The sequence below is a fragment of the Primulina tabacum genome, chromosome 4 (genome assembly GCF_025594145.1).
Source record: "Primulina tabacum isolate GXHZ01 chromosome 4, ASM2559414v2, whole genome shotgun sequence".
NCBI classification, from domain to species: Eukaryota; Viridiplantae; Streptophyta; class Magnoliopsida; order Lamiales; family Gesneriaceae; genus Primulina; species Primulina tabacum.
In genome coordinates, this window is record NC_134553.1 from 46,973,530 (window position 1) to 46,985,372 (window position 11,843).

At 31.9% G+C, this 11,843-nt stretch overlaps 1 protein-coding gene across 1 annotated transcript; it reads left to right on the forward strand.

The window, feature by feature from the left end:
• The first annotated feature begins 550 nt into the window (after positions 1-550).
• Positions 551-1,800, forward strand: LOC142542060 (thioredoxin-like 3-3). The gene is made up of 4 exons (XM_075648508.1): positions 551-733; positions 1,047-1,172; positions 1,251-1,276; positions 1,435-1,800. The coding sequence occupies exons 1-4, from the start codon at positions 551-553 to the stop codon at positions 1,652-1,654; spliced, it is 555 nt and encodes a 184-aa protein (XP_075504623.1). The 3' UTR covers positions 1,655-1,800.
• The last annotated feature ends 10,043 nt before the right edge of the window (positions 1,801-11,843 follow it).

The window sequence follows — 11,843 nt, forward strand, 5'->3', positions numbered from 1 at the left end:
ACATTGGTCAAAATTGTGTAACTATCCGTCAAAATTAAGTAATTATCGGTCATATTTTTCTTTTAATTATGGATTCATGTGTTAGAAAAAAGGTCGACCCAAAAGCAACCTTGATCAACCTAAAATCAACATGGGTCGACCCAGAGATCAACATGGTCGACCCAATATCAACATGGATCATCAAGGTCGACCCAGAAATCACCAAGGTCGATCCAAAAACTGACCAACAACAAAATTCCACCATAAATACTTAAATCGAAATAAAAAAGATCAATACAATGTCCAATAATTAAAAGATCAATACAATGTCGAATGATTATCAAACATAATACAATGTCCAATAATTATAAAAATCAATACAATGTCCAACGATCAACAACGATCGACCAACTTTGGTCTTTGACCAAGCTTTTGATCGACCAATTCTTCAAAGAATTGGTCGACCAAAGCATTGGTATTTGACCAAGCTTTGGTCAAAGACCAAAGCAATGGTTTTGAATTGGTCGACCAAAAGCTTTGGTCTTTGACCAAGTTTTGGTCGACCAAAGCAATGGTCGACCATTGTTTGGTCGACCAAAGTTTTGGTGGACCATTGTTTGGTCGACCGCATGGTAGACTACTGTTTTTTGGTCGTTTCGACCAAGAAGAAATTGGTGTTGGTCGACCAAGAAGAAAATTTCTTCTTGGTAGACCAAATGGTGGTCTTCTTCTTGGTAGACCAAAGGACCAAAATGTTGGTGCACCAAGAAGAAATTTCTTTTTAGTCGACCAACAAAATTTTGGGTCGATCAATAAAATTTTGGATTAATTGGTCGACCAAAGCAATGGTCGACCATTGTTTGGTCGACCAAAGTTTTGGTGGACCATTGTTTGGTCGACCGCATGGTAGACTACTGTTTTTTGGTCGTTTCGACCAAAACGTGGTCGAAATTTTCTTCCTCAACCAGTCGATCGACGAACGAAAATAAACAATAAATCGAAATAAACGTTAATATTATCAGATTATATGTAATCAATTTAATGATATATTTATACTTAAAACACAGAGACATTTAAGTAAATTAACTTATGAATCCTTTTCGAAGAAAAATTCTCAAGGTGACCTTGTTAGTGCCACTAGCGATGATAATCTCAAGGAAATCCTTCGCGAAGTCAGAACTTCAAAACTCCCTGTAAGCAATAAATCAGGCAATTTATATTTTTGGCTATAATTTGTTGCTGAAATCTATGTCGGAAATTCTATTTTTCAGGCAGTAATCAACTACGGTGCATCATGGTTTGTCGATACCGCTCTTTTGTTTCTTTATTTCGATGTCTTCGTGTGTTAGAATTGAATTATAGAATAGCGGGTACATATGCGCACCAGGTATTTGTTGAAATGTTGAGATGGAAGAAACTCATTCGTCGCGGTAACTCGGGTTTGTTGTTTTTCAGGTGTGGAGTGTGCAGTCAGATTCTTCCTACATTTTGCGAACTGAGCGGCAAATTTTCAAAGGTTTCTTTTGTGTATGCTGACATAGATGAGTGCCCTGAAACTACTCAGCATATTCGGTATACACCCACCTTTAATTTCTACAGAGATGGTGAAAGAGTTGATGAGATGTTTGGTGTCGGAGAAGAGCGTCTGCAGGATCGCCTCTGGCTGCATTCTTGAATAGGTTCCTTTTTTTTGCCTTTATTTTCTGGTGTTGTGGGATTGAATACCATGATTTGTGCTTCCATGTGAATTTCTCGAGTCTTTGTTCTCTTAATACAAGTTTGAATGGAACGATAGATCGCCAAAGATACGATTTTAAATTATATGTGCAAAAATTTGTGTGACAGATCTCTTATTTGGGTCATCCATAAAAAAGTATTACTTTTTATGCTAAGAGTATTACTTTTTATTGTGAATATCGATAGGATTGACCGTCTCACATATAAAGATTCGTGAAACCGTCTCACAAAATGCTTACTCTATAACTTGAAGTGCAAGATTCATAGTATAATATAATCATAGTTACTGAGGATTCTACATCTGTATATTTTTTAAAATCAAGATTTCTCATTGCTTCTGAACATGATGACTAAATTGCATGTAATATAAGCCTTCGTTCATTTGTTGTTTACTTTGTTATGGATGTAAAATTAATTCCGTACATAAATTATTGGTTAAATGGTAAATTGGTACACAATCTTTTGTTAATGATTTAATTGATAGAGATGCGTGTGTGAGACACCAAATTGAGTATGTCTCTTGTGAGACGATTTCATGAATATTTATCTGTGAGACTGGTCAACCCTACCGATATTCATAATAAAAAATAATACTCTTGGCATAAAAAGTAATAATTTTTCATGGATGACCCAAATAAGAGATCCGTCTCACAAAATACGATCCGTGAGATCGTCTCACACAAATTTTTGCCCACCAAATTAGTTAGCTTCACAAAAAGTGCAATTTGATATGAAAGTGTCTCTCAACAAATATGCATAAATATTTACGTTAATAAATCATTTATTGGAAGGTACTCATCAATCAAACTTCGTGCAATTTACAATACAATAATTTTTTTAAGGATTCTTCGATCAGCTTACATAAAAAAATAAAAATAAAAAGAGCCCTGGACCAAATATTATTCATAAAAAAATTGTTTCAATCTGAATGAAGCACGCAACCACTGCCATATATATGTGTACTGACAAGCCCAAAGAAAGAATGGGCTAAATATATGTTAAAAATTAAAGCCCAAGAGCTATACTGGGCTAAAGGCTACCATAGCCCACACGAGTCTGTCTTCACTATCAGACTACTGCAAAAATACACACGTAAAAACTTAAATTCAAGATCTAGCACAAGAATGTTAAGGATAAGGAGTAACAAACCAAACAGTATTCGTCAACCTAGGTGAGATTGGTAAAAAGAGGAGGAGCAAGTACTGCGTGGGTTCGAAGAAGCAGGAGCAGCAAGATGCACGAATACAATATGAAGAGAAAATGTTGGAATATAATAATTGTCCATGTTTATTGGAACAATCGAAACATGATGTTTTAAGTTGTTGTACAGTTCAAAAACTTTGAGTCGCACCGTTACCACCAGTTATATTTTTTGATAAAGCGGTAAATGCTCGTACCTACAAAAAAAACCTGAATCGAAGTTGAAGTATAAGAACTTGAAGGATTTGAAAGGATGAAAAAGAATATTGAATTTCATACATTCCTCTCAAAGCAGATAAAAGGATCCAAATCAGGCCAATTTAATTTTGAGGACCAAACAGGTGGAGTGAACGTGAGCTGTGGATTGAAAATCCAAAGCAGCTAAAATCCAATTTCTCACGAATCCTACACTATTCCATTATAGCCCCGATTATAATGGACCAAAATCAAATATATATTCCGAAAAGATTTCTAAAATTTTAAGGTTAACTGTAAGACATGGTTTTCCTTTTCACTACTTTGATACACACACACAAAAAAAATAATAATAATATTTGAGACAATCTCACAAATCAATTTTGTGAGACGCATTTCCTAAATTTGTGAGACAGATCTTCTATTTAGGTCACTGTAAAAAATATTATTTTTTACGTCAAAAGTATGACTTATTATTATAAATATGAACAAAGTTGATTTGGTCTAACGGATAAAAATACGTGAGACGGTCTACTAAATTAATTATTGATTTGGTACCACAATTTCCCTTTTTTTTTTTTTTTGTGGAAAACTTATCTTCTTGTTCTTGATACGGAATATAAACGCCAAAAGTGGGTGTGTACAACCTCCACCACAATAACACGATTAGGCCAAAAAACAAATGCAAAGCATATTATTTAATTGGATTTGGTCTCAAATTGAGGAATTCATACGACTACTTATTTTGAATATTTTTGGTGGCATCCACAGTTTGTGGGGAATATTTAGCTAGTTGATGTTGATGTACAACAAATAAATAAATAAATAAATATATATACACACACACACACTTACTTTATAATATATGAAAATATACTTCCAAAATTAAAATGCTTCAATTATATTTGTGATTCGTGCTTCTTTTCCCGTGGAATAGTTTACAGTCGTCGTGCTTGAGAATATCATTGACCAATCAAACATGTTTTTTCCATAGAATATTTTTTTTATATTTTATGAAAAAAAGTTAAACAAACTGATATCAACAAATAGAAGAAAGATGACACCCTTTAATTAGCAACGAAATTTGTAAAATAAATTTAGTAACTATTTTTTAAGAAAATGATATTTTTAAATGTATATGTCGACAAATAGAAGAAAGATGACACCCCTTAACTAGCAAGGAAATTTGTAAAATAAACTAAGTCAGTGTTATTTTTTTAGAAAATTAATTCATCAAATACACTTGAGAATATCATTTCCTTATAAAAATAAATAAAATTGACCAGAGTGAAAAAAATATATATATATATCTTCTTAACTAGATCATATTGATATTATAACAAGCATTTAAAATTCAAAGTTTAACTAAAGTTAATTAAATTTTTTTTATGAGTTGAATTTAAACTATGATTTTCTTTGACATGCCTTAAAGCACTGAGGATTTGACAATAGAGGATGCAAAATTCAATTTCATTTTCACTAAAATTATGGTGTTTATATTTTTAAAAGATTTATGTATGTATATGTGTGTGTATACGAAGATATGTGTGTATAGGATCGAGCGATTGCCGTTATACCAAAAGCTATAGCTGGTGGTAATGGTGCGACTCAAATCTTTTAAACCGCACAGTAGCTCAAGAACCACGGTTCGATCGCTCTACCAAGCAGGGACAATTATTGCACCCAACAATCTCCCTCTCAATAATTGCACATCTTGTAATCAATAAGAATCGATCACGTGACCTTGGCTCTGATACCAATTGTAGAACCGAGCACTTGCTGCTTTGCCAAAAGCTATAGCTGGTGGTAATGGTGCAACTCAAATCTTTTAAATCACATAGCAGCTCAAGCACCACAGTTCGATCACTCTACCAAGTATGGACAATTATTCAATCCAACATTGTGTAATACTGTTAGGACATGCTTGATATAGTCTTGGAATGGTCTATTCCCATTAACAATGTTGGTTGGATTTATCGATTCCATTTTCTCAACTTTTATATGTATAAATATATCTCTCTTTAATTTTTTGAAATCTTTTGATAATAAATATTTTTTATTTATTACTTAAAATATTATTAAAATTAATGAAAATGTATTATTTTAAATATAATAAATATTTAAAATTTTAATTAAATTAGAGAATAATAATAATAATAATAATAATAATAATAATAATAAATAGAACAATAATAATTAACAATAATAGACGTCTCCATATTTCATCACATAATTGAAATTCTTTTGAAATTTTTGAGTTGTCCTAAATTTATGTTAAACAAATTGAAGTGGTGCGTTGTTTTAAATATTAGGCTAAGCTATAAGCCTATAACTATATCGTGTACCCTTTAAAATCTTTTAAAATCGAAGATTAAGTTTACTTTGTACCATCGTATATTAAGGTATAGTTTGATACATTATAGGATAAACATGTGATATATAATATAATGATAAGTTAATGATAAATAAGATGTATGATATTATATTTAATGTTTGGTATGATTTTAATAAGAGTGATTAAATTTATATATTAGATTGTAATGACAAAATTAACATTATCATAATAAATTTTATAATTTCAAAGTTGTTACTTGAGTTCATATATTTTATATGTTTATACACCGATAGTGCTTGCATGATTTATTTATTTTTACCTAAATTTATATATTATATAATATGATAATTGAGCCCTTGATTTTGTGAGTCAAGTCAAATATCAATTTTTAAGGTTAATGGAGTGATACTAATAATTTTATTGATATTTATAAAAATTATTTATATAATTATCTCGAATTCATTTATATAATTATCATAATATATAATATATAAAAATATTTATTTGATTTTAATTTCTACCTACTAATATAGATTTATAAAAAATCATTTATAAATTGAGGACAATTAAGTCATTTGTAGTGTATTTTATCATTAAATTAAAATTATCACACCTAATAGAAGAGACATTTTATCCTTCTAAAAAATTATTTATCAAGGGCTTTTTAAAAAGGTACCAAACATGAGATAACGAGGATTATTTATCAATCTCTCCCTTATCCCATGTACCAAACTATGCCTAATTGATTCCATTAGAATACATAAAATCTTAATTTGTTGTGAAAAAGTAAAAATTTATGGTAAAAAGTAAAAATCTCAAACTCTCAAAATTTACTAAACTACACACTTTATAATATTTTTCTCTCTACTCAATTGTGATTTCCTTCACAAATGAGAGATCTATTTATAGGAAATCTTTACAAATAATCAATAAAAAAAAATACATCATTACCTACATCATCACACACTAATTTTCAATATTTACAACTCTTATTTTCAACATTCAAATATTCAATACACACATTTTAAATATATTTTTCAACACTCCCCCTTGTGATGATGATCATAATGATTGTCTTCATTACGTGTTTTTATACTGTCCTCGTTAAAAACCTTACTAGGAAAAACCCAGTGGGATAAAAACCATAGCAAGGGAAAAAGAGTGCAGTCACGTAAACTCCCCCTCATGTTGACACGAACAATTCTTCACAAATTTCTTAGATTGCGCATCCCAATATTATATATATGCTTTCTGAATATTGACGTAGGAAGCGCCTTTGTGAAGAGATCTGATGAATTTTCACTTGATTGAATGTGAGGAACATCAATACATTTATTCTTCTCAAGCTCCTTGGTGAATGCGAAGAACTTAGGAGGAATATGTTTAGTTCTGTCGCTTTTTATGTATCCTTCTTTCATTTGAGCAACACATGCAGCATTATCTTCATATAGTATCACAGGCTTCTCGTCAAATGATAATCCGCATGAGATTTGGAGATGTTGGGTTATTGATTTTAACCACACACATTCACAACTTGCTTCATGTAGTGCAATAATCTCGGCATGATTTGATGAAGTTGTTACGAGCGTTTGTTTCTGTGAACGCCAAGAAATTGCAGTGCCTCCACGAGTAAAAACATATCCAGTTTGGGAACGTGCCTTGTGTGGATCAGATAAGTATCCAGCATCGGCATAACCAATTATACTTTGATTAGCATCTTTTGAATACAAAAGTCCCAAGTCTGTCGTTCCTCGTAGATAACGGAATATATGTTTAATTCCGTTCCAGTGTCTCTTTGTTGGATATGTGCTAAATCTTGCCAACAAATTTACGGCAAAAGATATATCAGGCCTTGTACAATTTGTTAGATACATAAGGGCACCGATAGCACTTAGATATGGTACTTCTGGACCAAGAATATCTTCATCTTCTTCACATGGTCGGAATGGATCCTTTTCTATGTTTAATGATCTAACAACCATTGGAGTACTTAAAGGATTTGATTTATCCATATTAAAACGTTTAAGGATCTTTTCTCTATAATTTGTCTGGTGAACAAACATTTCACATTCTTTTTGTTCAATTTGTAAACCCAGACAATACTTGGTTTTTCCAAGATCCTTCATTTCAAATTCTTCCTTCAAGTATGACACAACTTCTTGAATTTCCTTATTCGTTCCAATGATGTTTAAATCATCAACATATACAGCCATAATTACGCATCCGGATGTTGTTTTATTAATGAAAACACAAGGGCATATTGAATTATTTACATATCCCTTTTTCATCAAGTGATCACTTAGTCGATTATACCATATTCGACCAGATTGCTTTAACCCATATAATGATCTTTGTAATTTCACAGAATAACATTCTCTGGGTTTTGAACTTTGTGCTTCAGGCATCTCAAATCCTTCAGGGATTTTCATATATATATTACTATCAAGTGATCCATATAAGTAAGCTGTAACAACATCCATAAGACGCATTTCTAAATTTTCAGATACCGCCAAGCTAATCAAATACCGAAACGTAATTGCATCCATCACGAGAGAATACGTTTCTTCATAATCAATTCCAGGCCTTTGAGAAAAACCTTGTGCAACAAGTCGAGCTTTATATCTCACTATTTCATTTTTCTCATTTCGCTTTCGAATAAAAACCCATTTGTATCCAACAGGTTTTACACCTTCAGGTGTAAGGACTATAGGTCCAAAAACATTACGTTTATTTAGCGGATTCAATTCAACCTGGATGGCTTATTTCCATTTTATCCAATCCTGCCGATTTTTACATTCACCAAAAGATTTTGGTTCATGATCTTCATTATCATTTATGATGTCGATTGTCACATTATAAGAAAATATATCATCAATTTCTTCTATATCTTTTCGATTCCATATTTTTTCAGTATTAATGTAATTGATAGAGATTTCATGATTCTCGTCAGTTTGTGGTTCTGACAGAATATTTTCATCATCATGTGTTTCTTCAGGAACACCATTCTCTATTTTGTGATCATCATGTGTTTCTTCAGGAACATCATTCTTTATTTTGTGATCATCGTGTTTCTCTATAAATTTTCTTTTTCGAGGATTTTTATCCTTGGAACCGACTGGCCTTCCACGCTTCAGGCGTTTAATGACATCATGAGTATCTTCAATTTATTTCTTTGGAATTTCAATTCGAGCAGGGGCATTTGCAGCATGTATATATGATTTAGTTACCCCTTTTGTGTCAGCAAATGCATCTGGTATTTGATTGGCTATTCTTTGCAAGTGTACAATTTGTTGTACATCTTTTTCACATTGTTTTGTTCTTGGATCCAGATGTAACAATGATGATACATGCCATGTAATTTTTTTTTTCGATATGCTTCTGTTCTCCCCCTAACATTGGGAAGATTTCCTCATTAAAATGACAATCAGCAAAACGTGCTGTGAACACGTCGCCTGTCTGAGGTTCAAGATATCGAATGATTGATGGACTATCATAACCGATATAAATTCCAACCTTTCTTTGAGGTTCCATTTTCTTTCGTTATGGTGGTGCAATAGGCACATACACCATACATCCAAAAATTCTCAGATGAGAAATGTCTGGTTCTTTACCAAATGCAAGCTGCAATGGGGAGTATTTATGATATGCACTTGGTCTGATGCGAATTAATGAAGCAGCATGTAAAATTGCATGTCCCCATATAGAAATATGGAGCTTTGTTTTCATAATCATTGGTCTAGCAATCATTTGCAGACGTTTAATCAATGATTCAGCCAATCCATTCTGTGTATGTACATGAGCAACAGGATGCTCAACAATGATTCCCATAGACATACAATAATCATTGAAAGTCAGGGAAGTAAATTCACCAGCATTATCAAGTCTAATTTTCTTGATTGTATAATCGGGAAACTGATTCCTCAATTTTATTATTTGAGCAAGTAATCTTGCAAATGCAACATTTCGAGTTGACAATAAACATACATGTGACCATCTGCTGGAGGCATCAATCAATACCATAAAGTATCTGAATGGTCCACATGGTGGATGGATTGGTCCACAAATATCACCCTGAATACGTTCAAGAAACATTGGTGATTCAGTTTGGATTTTGACTGGTGATGGTCTTATAATAAGTTTTCCAAGAGAACATGCTTTACATTGAAACTTATTATTCTGAAATATCTTTTGGTTTTTCAGTGGATGACCATGTGTATTTTCTATAATTCTTCGTATCATTGTTGAACCAGGATGTCCCAATCGATCATGCCAATTGGTTAATATCGAAGAATTATCAACTACCATGTTTGATTCAATGGGACTTATATGTGTATAATGCAATCCAGTAGGGAGCATTGATAGTTTTTCAATCACATATTTCTTTCCCGATTTATATGTGATAAGACACATATATTTCTTATTCCCTTCATTCATTGTTTGAGTATCATACCCATGGGAATATATATCATTAAAACTCAACAAATTTCTTTTCGATTGTGGTGAATATAAAGCATCATTGATCAAAAATTTTGTACCATTAGGTAACAAAAATTGTGCTTTACCACATCCTTTAATCAAGTCTACAAGACCTGATATTGTATTCACCGTTGTTTTTGTTGGTTTTAGTTCCAAGAAATATCTTTTATCTCAGAGGATAGTGTGCGTTGTACCACTATCGGGTATTCAAACTTCAGCTTTGCTCATAGCATTTTCCATTTTTTGAACTTCAAAAAAATATGCAATGAAATAAAATTACTGGCAATAAATATTTAAATATAACACATATCGTAATTATACAATAAAACATTATATGGATACATGGAAAATAAATTATTGTACATTTATATTCTACCACTATATTGTTCATTTTCAGAGAAATCGTTGAGAAAATCTGCAGCATCAATATTGTTCATTTCTATCCCACCAACATATTGATCATTTCAGAGAAATCATTCATAAAATCACCAGCATCAAAATGAGTTGAATCACTCAAACGGTTACTGCGTTCAGTGAAGTTGGTCTCCTTTTCTTTCCCCTTTAATGATTCTTTATAAAGTTTACAAAGGTGCTCAGGGGCTCGACAAACTTTGGACCAATGTCCTGGAGTACCAAATCTGTAACAAGAACTTTCATATCTTTTTGAGTGATTCTCATTAACACTCATATTTTCATGATGTCTTTTCTGTGGATGGTTTGGGACGTTCTTTTGAGATGAGTTATAAAAGTAACTATCTCGATTATTTTCAAAACCACGGCCGCGTCCACGACCACGACCACGACCACTTCCACGTCCACATCCACGACCACGACCTCGATTTCGTCCTCGACCAAAATCTTGTTTATAACTTTGATTTTGGTTTCCAGATTTAAATTCATTTTTGCTTACGACATTTACTTCAGGAAATGCCGTTGAACCAGTGGGTCGTGCCTGATGATTTCTCACTAAATTCATTTGTTCGAATCTTTCTTTTAATCCCTTCCACAAAGTCATGGGATGTCAACGCAAAAATATCATGGCTTTTGCCTTTTCTTGGAATGTCGATATGCCATTTTCTTTTATGGTCTCATTTAGACCCAATGACTCAAGATGCATTTATACATCGAGAGTCCATGGCATATAATTTTTTTTCCGTGATATCAAGAGCAATGAATTCGAGTTTTGCCAAGTTTGACATGATGGTACTAAAAAAATTACGATGCATTTTATTAGTTAATGAATATTGCAATACAAAGTAATGGATAAACAACAAGTACAAGTATTTGTAAAAATAAAGAAAACACACGAGGATGATATTCTCCGATAAATAAAAGACTCGTGAGTATGATAACCAAAATAATTAAAAATAACTTTGAGAAAGTCATCTTCTTTTTTCTTCGAAAAATTTGATGAAGAATAATTTTTAGAGAAGAAGAGAAAGTTGGAGTGATTGAATGTGTTTATGAGATCATATTTATAGGGCAAAAACTAGCCGTTTTGTTACCGTTTATGACCGTTGGTGTATAAAAAAATAAAGGTATGTATTTGTATAATTTTATGGTAATAATGTGGTTTATATAATATTAGACATATTTAAATAATTATGTATATCATATCATAATATTATAATGAGTGTCATAATTTATTTTGTTTAAAAACCTTATATGCTTTTATACTTGTCGTATCCCTTACCGGGAGTGTGGGATGTCGTCTTAACATCCTCCCAGGATTTATAACAAGTTTATGAAAAATTTATTTTTATTATTTCTAATAATAACATTATATTGTATATTAAATAAATACACAATAAATAAATAACAGTAAAAAATATAATTACTTTTGTTACTTTTTTCTTCTGTTTGGAGCTTGGAAAAGTATGTAGGACTTTTAGAGTTTCGTGCTGATAACGTGTTGTGAAAA